Consider the following 13,050-nt stretch of genomic DNA (forward strand, 5'->3'; position numbering starts at 1 on the left):
CTGTGTTCTCTGGAATGATAGATGGTGCTCCGTTAAATACTCTTGCGATTGGGGAGTTGAGGTAGGGTGGTCATTAATTATCCAACATCCTGACCTCACCCTCATCCTAACATTAATTCTCCTACAAAATCTAGTAGAAAGTCTTTTTCCACGGACAGCAGAGACAGTTACTCCAACAAAAGCAGGATCAAATTTTTTAATACTCTTGATTTCAGAAGAAACAATAAAATGAGCAGGTGTCCCAATACTTTTGTCTGCATGGTGTGTAAATAGCCATGGTGAAATCTTTGAATCATTGTTCCAGTACTTATAAAAACAATTGCCATCCGTCAAGGTGTGAAGCATGCTGAGCTGCCATTTAACGAAAGCCGACCGAGGCTCTACTTTCTCAATCTGTTTTGATTAAAGCGTGTAACAGATCGATGAGCGGAAAGGGGTCTCATATCTGATCTGAAATCCGAATCCGTCATGTTTGGTACGTGCTGGCCTGCTCCCCGGCCTCCTGGAGCTCTGCATGAGAGCCTTGTTGAGGCACTACAGACACTGGCTGACTCCTGTGATGAGGTCCCTCCTTCAGATTTGAGATGAGCTTGCAGAGGAGTCAGTCATAACATTAAAACCACCAACCAATATTAGCAGCAGATCCTTTAAGTTCTGTAAGTTGTGAAGTGGAAGCACCAGGAGTATCACAGAGCCTTAGGGGCCAATGACCCTGTTCACTGGTCCACTGGTTGTCCTTCCTTGGAGCACTTTTGGTAGGTACTGACCACTGCATACCAGGAGGGAACACCCCACAAGACCTGATGCCTGATGTTCTGGAGATGTTCTGACCCTTCAGTCCTTGTCTAGAACACCACAGTTTTTGGTTCTTATCAAAGTGTCTCAGATTCTTATGCTCGGCTTCCGACACATCACCTTCAAGAACTGACTAATATGTAGATCCACCTCCTGACAAGTCATCCTGGACCAGATCATCAATGAGATTCACTTCACCTGCCAGTGGTTTTATTGTTATGGCTGATCGGTGTATCCTGGTGGTTTTGCTGGTGGACGTACACACTCTCTCTGGAAGAGGAGACTGAGCAGAGTGATGTCTTCCAAGGCGAAGGCAGCAGGGCTCTGTTCAGCACGGTTTGCCCGATGTTCCTCTTCCTCCACAGATCGGAAGCTCTGCAGTGGAGATACGACCCTGAGACACTGGCAGAGGGATATAGGCCACGTGTCAGATTAGGGGAACATCTAATTTCCAATGGTTTGTTGCCTTTGACTTGACTGCTGGACAGTCCAGCTGTGGAATCTCAGTTGTGTGATGATTTTTCTCTAATGGCAATGCTGTTTGTTGAGTTGGGTGCTTGGAGTAATGTAGTGGATAACATCACCGCCATGTGGCAGACAGGGCTATGAATCATGGCCTGGACAAGCACACCATGCTAGTGTTCCAGCCTAGCTCTGTCACATGGCTCAGTTGCAAGCTCTGGACAAGGTCTTCTGCCAAGTCCAACTGGGTCAAATTCCCACCATATACAAAGATGCCAAAACGGGTTCCTCGTGGTGATGCCATGGTAGAACCTTTTAAACAATGGTTCTTCAAATAAACACTTTAGAAAATGAGATGTTCTGAAGAAGGTCTAAAGAACTATTTTGAAGCATAAAGGTTTATTTCCTTGACCCATATGTCCAAGACAACAAACCTTAATCTATAAGAATACACTGTCTGTCCAAATGTTTGTGGACACCCCTTCTAAGAAAATGCATTCACATACTTTAGGTTGCACCCATTTCTGACATAGATGTGCAAATGCACACTCATAGCTTGTCTAGTTCCTGTAGAGAAGAAGTACTGCCGATAGAATAGGACATCAACATCATGAACCACCAGCTGTGGGCTAGAGGAGTATGAAGCCCCCCAGCATTTAGGAGCTGTGGAGCATCCAGTACTTTTGGTTTGGAATGTTGGGAATGATGAGGTGGGGTGGTGATCATCATCATCACCATCCTGGCCTCACTAATGATCTTGTTGCTATCAAGTGCAATCAGATTCTCACAGCAATGCTCCTCCAAAATCTAGTAGAAAGTCTTCTTCTCTGGACAGTAGAGGCAGTTACTCCAACAAAAGCAGGATCAGCTCTTTAATACCCTTGATTTCAGAAGGTATACGTTGTAAATAGTACCTTGGTGGTGCAACGTTGGCATTCCAGGAATTTGTTGGCAGCACCCTTCTAGCTCAGGATTCGATCCCCCAAGGGCCACACTGCTTTGCTCTCTTAGTCTTCACTATATTTCCAGCTTCTTGCGTCCTTGCTTTGTGATGTAGTCGTCACTTGGGATCGTCACGTCTATCACTTCTCGTAGAGCACAAGTGGTGTGAAAAGCTGCCCTTCACCTCGGCCTGATGTCAGTTTGAGTAGTCCAGTTGTCAGAAACTGGAGAAACAGGGGATCAAGGGAATATGCACTGCGATAAATCAGGGATTATTAATAAACATTCTGTTTTAGCCTCAGAAGCTGTGCTGAAATTGCGCTGATTTCTGACATCATGAAAGGATATTAAGTGAAAAGAGGATAACCTCAGAAAGAGGATAGACAGCAGCTTACGGCCATCGTCTTCCAGCAAAAAAACGGGAATCATGTCTATCATGGAAAATCAGATTTTGTCCACTTTTGGAAATAAAACAGTATGAAACGAGTTGTACACCAATCAGCCATAACATTAGAACCACTAACAGGTGGTAACAAGTGAATATCAGTGATTATCTGGTTCCAGAGGTGGATCTCCAAGTTAGACAGCAAAGAAACAGACAGTTCCTGAACATGTGATCTGTGATCTTCTAGACGACTGGGTCAGAACATCTCCAGAACATCAGGCAGGTGGGTGCTCCAAGGAAGGTGGGGACCCATATGTTCTGATCCTGGTCTAAAAATGTTACGCTGGTTAGGTCCTGTACCGTCCACCCCTTAGTGGGTCAGTGCTGTTTTGGTGGACTTGCACAATATCGGACACATGGTTTTTAAAGTTCTGGCTGATTGTGTATATAAACAGTGTGTTACGGCATTTATCAGACTCTCTTCTCCAGAGCAACTTACAAAAGAATAAATAGACTAAAATTCAGATCCTCTAATCTTAGACTCTACTAAACACAAGTCAATATGGAGACCATAATACTCTACTCTTCACCCAAGTCCTCTCAGAAGAGGAGGGTCTTCAGTCTGGGTTTGAGGACAGCGAGCGTTGAACTCTGCTGTTCGGACACCCAGGGGAAGTTTGCTCCACCACTTCGGTGCAGGACAGAAAAAAGTCTGGACGCTCGTTCGTTCTTCAGTTGATACCATTAACTGAAAAAGTTGTAAACCAGCCTGTTTTAATGGCCTTAAGTTGCAACAATCAACACAACGCATATACCTGCCTATTCAACCTACAGAAGTTTAGCCCCGCCCACTCAAACTGAGTGTTTCATCAAAGGCTGCTTTTTGAATGAGGCTCCTGGTTTCATTTGATGGTGATTATGGTGATTCCTCAAACTTCCTTAACGAGTGCTCTGGGAATTGTAAGCTTACACATTTAAAGGGTCTATTACTGATTGGTTTAATTGTTTATTGGAATGCAAATGATTTCACTGCCAGAAATGTATTGACAAAAGTCAGGTGAGTTCTACTGATGTTCCCTCATGACTGCTGTTGGTGTCATTCTTTAACAGATCCCAACAAAGACATCCAGAAACTGCTGAAGCCCTCCAGCTCAGGAGAACTGTCCAAAGAGCCATCTCATCATCATCCTACGGGTGAGGAAGAGGGAGTTATCCTGGGACACACTCCTGGGCTACTGCATGTCACTGAGAGAAGACGTGAGTGCAGGGGGGAAAGAGTGTGTGAGTGTGTGTGTGTGTGTGTGTGTGTCGGAGGGGGGTGGGGGGGTAGATGGGCTTTGTCATGCTGACTCAGTGCACATTTCCACTCAAGTGGACGCACACCAAACAGCAGCTCAGCAAAAGCAGGTTAGGATGGGAACGTTGCGGAGTTGCCCAGCAGCGGTGGGAGACTACGTGATCACTTCGGGATTTAGGACTGGAGGTCATAAGTGCCTTGATGATCATGCATAAGTAGATCTTCAGGTCAAACATTAACCAATCTAAATGTTACTAGTACTGAAAACGCTAAGGCTGTCACAGAGAACACAGCTCTTCCAGTGCTCCACAGCTCCTCAATGCTGGGGGGCTTTACACCCCTCTCTAGCCCACGCCTGGCATTAGGCAGCATGGTGCCAATAGGTTCACCATGTTTATCTGCTCCAGGGAGTCCTATTCTTTTGGCAGTACTTCTTCTCTACAGGGACTAGACGAGATCTGTGTGCATTTGCACATCTGTGTCGGCAATGGGTGCAGCTTAAAATTACTAAATGCGTTTATTAGAAGGGGTGTCCACAAACTTTTGGACATGTAGTGTATCTATATGTCTGTAGGATTGGCGCCCCTTATATCCTTTAAAAACTAAAGGCAATAGTGACACCTCACTGATCCATTTGCTTGCTTAAATATACTTCTTTGCCTGGTTATGGGGTTCTTTGGTTGGGTGGAAAATATTTTGTAGATGGTTCTAGATACAAAAAGGGTTCTGATTCAGAGAACTCTGCTTCAGTACTCTGTCGTGTTACACTGCCCCCAAAGTCTCGTATCAAAAATAATGAAGCAAACCTTGGATACTGAAAATGTCTTGGACCACATTCGGGATCTGGGAAAAATGTAATATAATTTATTAATAAATAAATAAATTTGGGAACAGTCTGGCCAAAGAGGGTGACCCGAAACTTGGTCCTAAATAAAGAATATTTAGAGATGAATCTCTATGCAGATGTTTGTTTCTGTCTCAGTTTGCAAATCAGACGTCTGTATAAGCAAGCCGAGTGAGGAGGCGCCAGGAGAGGGAGGGCCGCAAAGCTTCCTCTGTCCTGCCTTGCTCCAAACGGGTCAGTACCAGCACCTGCCATGCACAGATGAGACAGCGAGAGAGAGCGAAAGAGCACAGATTTGTCAATGATATTATTATGGGATGTGTTTTGACCAAATATGTCCCTTATTATAAGCTTAACATAGTAATATACCATGTTGCCGTTAAATATTGCATAGTGACAAAAGTATTGGGACACCTGCTTATTCACTATTTCTGAAAGTAAGGGTATTTAAAAAGAGCTGATCCTGCTTTTGTTGGAGTAACTGCCTCTACTGACCAGGGAAGAACAACTATCTCTATGCAGATGTTTGTTTCTGTCTCAGTTTGCAAATCAGACGTCTGTATAAGCAAGCCGAGTGAGGAGGCGCCAGGAGACCTGCGTTCCTCAAACGAGCTGAAAGTACATAACATTTTCATGGCTTAACAAGATCTCATGTCTAATCCAACTTAACATGACCAGTCCATTGGAACAGAGCGTGTGTCCTGCCCCGCTAGAGTTCCTGAGTGCAGATGCGTGGCTTTATCAGTTACATCACTGCCTTAGAAAATCCCCTTGCTCTTATATAAGCAAGGTGGGACAGAAGGGTTGGTTAGTAAACCCAGCCGGTCCAGCTGAGTGGGATTAATCTGGGAAGGAGCCCCCCCTCCCTCCTGGCCCTCCTCCTCCCACCTCCCTCCTCCAGTGGGACAGAGAGGGTGCCTCAAGGCATTACACGCTCCAGCCAAATTTGTACTGACTGTCCACTCTGACTGGCCTCCAATGCCCAGAGCTTAAAGGAGCCATTGTGTGCCCACAGAAGAAGCACGCTGTGTCTCTCTGATACAGAGACCAAAGGAGCACATCTCACAAGGCAGCCTTTATCCACCGAGACTCATAACACACACTCGGAGAGGGAGGGCCGCAAAGCTTCCTCTGTCCTGCCTTGCTCCAAACGGATCGGTACCAGCACCTGCCATGCACAGATGAGACAGCGAGAGAGAGAGAGAGAGAGAAGTGGGGAGAGAGAGCGAAAGAGCACAGATTTGTCAGTGATATTATTATGGGATGTGTTTTGACCAAATATGTCCCTTATTATAAGCTTAACATAGTAATATAGCATGTTGCAGTTTGACAAAAGTATTTGGACACCTGCTCATTCACTATTAAAAAGAATTGATCCTGCTTTTGTTGGAGTAACTGTCTCTACTGTCTAGAGGGGAAGAAGACTTTCTACTAGATTTTGGAGGAGCATTGCTGTGAGGATTTGATTGCGTTCAGTGACAAGAGTGAGGTCACGTTAGTGAGGTCAGGATGTTGAATGATGATCACCACCCCACCTCATCCCAAAGGTTCTGGATGGAGCTCCACCACCATCATTATTCCAGAGAACACAGTTCCTCCACTGCTCCACAGCTCCTCAATGCTGGGGGGCTTTATACCCCTCTATAGCCCATGCCTGACATTAGGCAGAATCGTGCCAATAGATTCATGATGCTGATCTGCTCCAGAGAGTCCTATTCTATTGGCAGTATTTCTTCTCTACAGGGTCTAGACAAGATCTGTGTGCATTTGCACATCTGTGTCAGCAATGGGTGCAGCTTAAAGTAACTGAATGCGTTTATTAGAAGGGGTGTCCACAAACATTTGGACATATAGTGTATGTAATGTTTTTTACATTAGGGGAGCTTGAAGCACAGGGCTACACTGTACACTCCAGCCTTGTTGCATCCTAAGGCTGATTACTCAGCAACTTCATTCATCGACTTTGGTTGGGGTGAAAAATGCTCAGATGTTATTTAACAAGAGTTTTTACCACCCTGTTAAAGCACACCATTAATATATATTAATAAATGCATGAATAATTAAAATAGATAGTAGTACATTTAATAGAAAAAATATTGCATGGTCAAATTTACATTATCGTCTTTATGCATAAACATAACATCTGCATTGAGAAATCTGGTTATTTAAGGCAAAAGGGTCGACTGGGATTCTGAAATAGGGTTAAACAGCCTACAGTGCACCCCGGAGTGTCCGGAGCAGATTGGGCAGAGGCTGGTATCACGCAGTGTGTGTATGTTGTGTAAGAGCATGTGAAGCAGCAGCACTGTTCACAGATGTGAGTCAGACAGCTGTTTGCTGATACAGAGGAGGAAGCGGGCAGACGGAGCGAGCAGAACGGCGTGGAGCTGCTGACAGCTACAGGAAAATATATTCTTAGAACAAAGAGCTGCAGGAGATGAATGTAAACAAACCAAGAGAGCTTTTATGATTTCTGAGGACAATAAAAAAAAGAGGCTATTGAGAATAATGGGATATCTCTGGAACAGGTGCGGTGCGGAGACATGCAGCACTGCAATAAACTGTCAGAGGAAGAAAAGGCATTGGGAAGTATAACTGGGCGATATCTTAGAAATATTACTTATATATTATCATTTTCATGATACACAGAATTTATTGTGATTATTTTGACACACAGACAAAGCAGTAATTAAACAGGACTAATTACAGACATTCTACATAGTGTTGATTTAAGCACTGATGATATCCACAATATGCAAACATATGTAAACTCATATTGTGGATCTCAGTAACTACAATAACGTATAATAAAATATTTGAAAGTAACTGAGTCTGTTTGTACGTTCTCATGTAACTACTTTAAAGGTACGTGTGGCAATTAGCTTGTTTACCTGAGCTCAATTATTCATCGAGGGTTCATTTATTGATCAAGTATTTTGGTGGAATTGTTAGAGTTATGGGGCCTAAATACATTACAAACACATTATTATTTATTTACATACATTTTAATGTAATATACAGTACTGTACAAAGACGTAGGCCCCTAATCCCATCACTCTACCCCCGTCACTCAGCAGGGTTTCTACTGTAGAAGCTCCAGATCTCATCAGAACAGATAAAGCAGGTGAACATAAATCCAGTAAAAAGGAGAAACAAGAGCTTCTCATTCTGAAGAAAGAAAGTAGTGAGATCTTGTCGGTGAGCTAGTCTGAAGAACAGAGCTCGGTTCCTCCAGGTTTCTCCTGGACGCCCTTCAGTCCAGCCAGCACAGCGTGGAGGATGTGTTCAACTCCATCAGCAGCAGCAGCAGCAGCAGCTCACCTGATTTACCATCATTAAGCCCTGATTTACCTCCAAACCAGGTGCTGATCTGAGGAGAACTCTAAATAATACTAGACTCCATGAGGAGAACTTTGGAGATGTTCTAATGATGATCACAGTGATGGAGAACCACCACCACTTTCTGTAGGAGTGTTATTAGTGTTTATTCTAATATCTGTGATTTACTGAGCAGATCAGCAGCTTTTTAAGGTGAACAGTTACTGTATTTCTTCACTATAATGCAGAGCCGATGTGCACAATCGGATTTGTATGGGTGAATTCAGTGTGGCACAGAGAGTGTGTGAGCCCTGTGCGCTCTCATCCAAACAAAATGGGCTCTGTTGTTCGGCTTTCTGTTGTCATTTGTTTAGATGGGAGCAGGCCCCGTTCTCCAGCTCCCACAGACCTTGCTGGGAGGTAAAATGTGCTACTGATCAATTATTCAAGCAGAAGCAGGGGTGGCTGGGCTGTGGGGAGGGGTGTACAGGGGGGCTAGGCTGGTGTACAGTGGTGGCTGGGGTGTGTGGAGGGGTGTACAGGGGGGCTGTGTTGTGTGGAGGGGTGTACAGGAGGGGGGCTGGGTTGTGTGGAGGGGTGTACGGGGGCTGGGTTGTGTGGCGGGGTGTACAGTGGTGGCTGGGTTGTGGGGAGGGGTGTACAGGAGGTGGGCTGGGTTGTGTGGAGGGTTGTAGGGGGGGCTGGGTTGTGTGGAGGGGTGTACAGGAGGGGGGCTGGGTTGTGTGGAGGGGTTTACAGTGGTGGCTGGGTTGTGTGGAGGGGTGTACAGGGGTGATTGGGTTGGCTGGGTTGTGTGGAGGGGTGTGGGGGGGGCTGGGTTGTGTGGAGGGGCGTACAGGGGTGATTGGGTTGGCTGGGTTGTGTGGTGGGGTGTAGGGGGGGGCTGGGTTGTGTGGAGGGGTGTACAGGGGTGATTGGGTTGGCTGGGTTGTGTGGCGGGGTGTGGGGGGGCTGGGTTTGTGGGGAGGGGTGTACAGGGGGCTGAGTAATAAAGCAGTAAAATCTCTGCTGAATGTGGAGATCCTTAAATCTGATTCTTCTGAAATCTAATTCACTGTCTGATTACGCTCTCATCCTCCCTCTTTGTCTCACTTTTTCTTGGTCTTTTTCTCTCCCTCTCTCCCACCCCTCCCTCTGAGGGGGGCTTGGTGAGAGACAGCCGTGGGCGAGCATCTCGAGGGAGATCTCCTTGGGAATTGCTCGCTCGCTTGCACTCTCTCGTTATGTCTCACACACAAAGGAGATATAGCCCAATCTAAAGAGCCTCCTCCCACGTCTAAAGAACCCCCCTGATCCGTACACCTAATAAATATGTAAAATTATTGCAGAATCAGTGTGAAAGCAGATCTGTGAACTCAAGCAGAGGCTGTGTGGTTCCTGCAGGGTGTTAAATGTAAGACATGCAGTAGCTGGCCCTAGGGAAGTATTACTAACAGGAATACCCAAGTTCATCAATTATTTATTATATATTGTCATATGATAAAAAACAAGCTATTAAGATTTGTGATATGTTATGCTGGATAAGTAGCTTATGGCCTCTCGCCCCAAATAATAATTACCTTATATTTAGAAAAAACAATGAAAAATGAAATATTGATGTTAAAAAAAAACTACAGACATGACAGATAGAACATTTGAAAAAAATGACAAAACTTTACCTCTATTTTTAAAGGTTTTTTTACTAAATTTTTTTGACATCATTTAAAACTTGCAGCTGTCCATCATATTGTGTCCAAATGTAATAATGAATGGACCAATAGAAATGCTCCAAACTAACTTGGAGTAAAATCTCCTAGAGATATCCAGCCATATTTTAATGGATCAGGTACTGGCTATTTTAATGCGAATCCAGTTCTGAGTCCATAGTGTGAACTTCAGTGTTCAGAGCGCCATCTGGTGTCCTCAAGGCACCATTAAGGATCATTATCCCCAGCCGGCTGCAGCAGCAGCAGCAGTGCGGACGTTCTCAGAAGGTAAACAAAGGAGTTGAGGTTCTGCAGTGTGGAGCTATTTTACAGTGGAACCTGAAAACAGACCATAATATCTGACCCTTTATAAAACTCTCACTGAAACGCTCTGTTTTACCAGCGGGAGAACCGGAGAACCGCTCGCTCACCCGCCTTTCTCTGTTTATAAACCAGCACTGAAGAACCCGTTCAGAACCAAGTAGAGGCTAACACTAATGCTAACATACACACACACACACACACACACAGCACATTCACCCACTATAAACCAGTTATTACACACCAGTAGACCAACAACCACAGATACCAGTCCAGAGTGTGTACCACTACACACACACTTACACACAGAGGAAGTGATTAGACTGCGGTGTTGTAAAGGAGCTGGGAGCTGATTGGTCAGGGAGGAGATCAGACTGGATTATAAGATATTAAACACTAAAAACATCATTTAAGAAGAAAAGTCGTGACTTAACTAAATCAGTCAGTCCAGAATGTCTGATTATAGAAACTGATACTGAAAATAAAGAGATTTTACTGAACCCATTAATCATCTGGATTATATATACACACTCAAAGAAATCAGATCAGATCGGATCAGTAACGGGACCTGGTCTGGACATCCCATAACAGAATCCAAAAGGAAAGTGTGTATCAGAATTGGTGATGCAAACTTTTGCGCTTTTCAGCCTGTAATTAGTGGTGATTTCAGCTTTACTCTAGGGTGGAGAACAGCTCTGGGAGTAGGGATGACTTCTCAAACTCGGTATCCCTCAGAATTAAACAGGCTATTTTTGTTACTGACGGGTTTAAAGGACCTCTGTTCTAGCTGACTGGACTGTATTGTGCTTCAGTCAAAAAGCATGCAAGGCTGAAAGGCTGCTGATAACTTCTGCATGAATAGACAGAGCTAAACTGCTGTAGGCTGAATAGACGGGTGTGCTGTATATAAATATTATTGTGATATCAAAAAATGTATAAATGTAATGTAATTGTAAACAGGCAGCTTAGTTTTCATAAATGGATAATGCAGAAAATGTAACCTTTTAATGTAAAGTGTTACCAGGACAATACTGGTTAATGTACAGATGTGATTGTAATGATATAGTGAACCCAGGAGGCCTCATCTTTTATAGTACTCTTGTAGTACTTTTACTTCATCCTCCATAAGTGCTTCGTTAGTGGTATTACTTAATGCACTGTAACAGCCTGACTCTCAGATTTTGGCTTGATTGCATTCAGCGACAAGACTAAGAGCGTCAGTCAGGTTCATGTTTACAGATCCCCAGCCCACCCCATCCCAAAAGTACTGGATGGAGCTCCACCACCATCATTCCAGAGAACACAGTTCTTCCACTGCTCCACAGCTCCTCAATGCTGGGGGTCTTTATAATACCCCTCTATTCCACACCTGATATTAGGCAGCATGGAGCCAATAGGGTAATGTTTACTATCTGCTCCAGAGAGTCCTATTCTATTGGCAGTACTTCTCTACAGGCACCAGACAAGCTATATGTGTGCATTTGTACATCTGTGTCAGCTATAATGCAGCTGAATGCATTTATTAGAAGGGGTGTCCAGAATTATTTGGACATAAAGTGCATCACACACTAGAGATTTGCACTAGTGCATTACTTTGGGATATGGAACACCCCAAATTCATTGCATTGTTTGGTTTGACGATTCACGCGCACCTTCCCTGCTGTCTGCTATAACAGTGCTCTATATAGTGATCTGGATGTTCACATGTAGGGGATAGTGAGTAGGGCTTCGTTGGGGACACAGCTCATATCTTCTCCAGACTTGGCTACTAGCTTATGGTACGTGCACTATGAGCAGCAGGAATGCTGCAGGGCCCTGAGGCTGGAAAGGCAGCTAGACCAGGTCAGAAGGTGATGACAGAAGATGTTTCTGTGACTGAATTATTTATCATCACAATCGCAGCTGGCTGCTAAGATCTCTGCAGGTGCCAGATGTGCTCCACTGCTTTTTAATCCAACAGCCTTGCCCTCATTTGGACAGGGCCTACACACTGTAAATGAATGTGTGTGTATATATATATTTGTGTGTGTGTGTGTGTGTGTGTGTGACTATGTGGAGATTGGAAGCTTCCAGCTCTCAGCTGGTGGAAAGAGAAGGTGCATGAAAGCATTTGAATCGTCTTGCATCTCTGATCCACGCTGCGAGGGGGGAAGACTCATTAGCGGACTTCAAACGGCTGAGACCCGCCGCCTGTCTGCTTCTCTATCCGTCTGCCTGTCTAACCTCTTTACCCATGCAAAACTAGAAGTGTACGGCTTTAAGACAGGCGGCGGAAGCTACTAAGAAGGCTTCAAAGCATGCATTATGCATAGAGGAACTCACAGACTGTGTTGTATGACAGCGATAGGACGATCCAACCTCCTCGCTGAGGCTTTAAAGATTTAGGTGTAATGGACCATTGTACGTCAGTGTAGACCTTCTGGTCTGTAAGCGTTCTTTTGTGAGGAGGATCTGCTGCTCCTGCTTTTGTTTGGATGATGGCTGTAAGTGAACACATCTGAAATACTCTAAACACTCTCAGAAATAAAGGTTCCCTACAAAGGGTTCTTTGAGACCATAATAGAACCATGTTTGCTTCCATAAAGGAGCAAAAATTATGTTTTGTAAATGAGCTGTGAGTGTGAAGAACCTTTAAACAGGAAAATAACTCTTATATTGGCTCCTTTAAACCTTTAAAATGTTCTTCACATCTACACTATATGGACAAAAGTATTGGGACATCACCTCATTCATTGTTTCTTCTGAAAGTTCTGATGGTAGATGATTAGAAACCTGTTGGGCGGAGGTCCATCACTGCTGGGCATTGGATATGGTGACCTCAGGCTCATTTTGGGCTGCTCCAGAGCGCTCAGTTCTATTTGCTGTGCTTTTCTATGGCAATTATATAAGCTGTGTGTGAATGTCTTTGTCAGCAATCATGAAGTAGCTGAAGCAAAGTGTCCGGATACTTTTCTTTTGGACAGAGCGTGTATAGACCATA

General features: G+C 44.4%; 1 protein-coding gene across 2 annotated transcripts in view; it reads left to right on the plus strand.

The window, feature by feature from the left end:
- The window catches only part of LOC140575001 (dysbindin domain-containing protein 1-like), a 33,839-nt gene that overhangs the window by 4,798 nt on the left and 15,991 nt on the right, over window positions 1-13,050 (plus strand). Inside the window, exon 2 of one of the 2 annotated variants that reach the window (XM_072695112.1) lies at window positions 3,695-3,841. In XM_072695112.1, the coding sequence (XP_072551213.1) occupies window positions 3,695-3,841 (147 nt within the window). The remainder of the gene's footprint in view (window positions 1-3,694; window positions 3,842-13,050) is intronic. The other variant, XM_072695113.1, reaches the window with a different exon arrangement.

This window comes from Salminus brasiliensis, chromosome 13 (assembly GCF_030463535.1).
Source record: "Salminus brasiliensis chromosome 13, fSalBra1.hap2, whole genome shotgun sequence".
Classification (NCBI taxonomy): domain Eukaryota; kingdom Metazoa; phylum Chordata; class Actinopteri; order Characiformes; family Bryconidae; genus Salminus; species Salminus brasiliensis.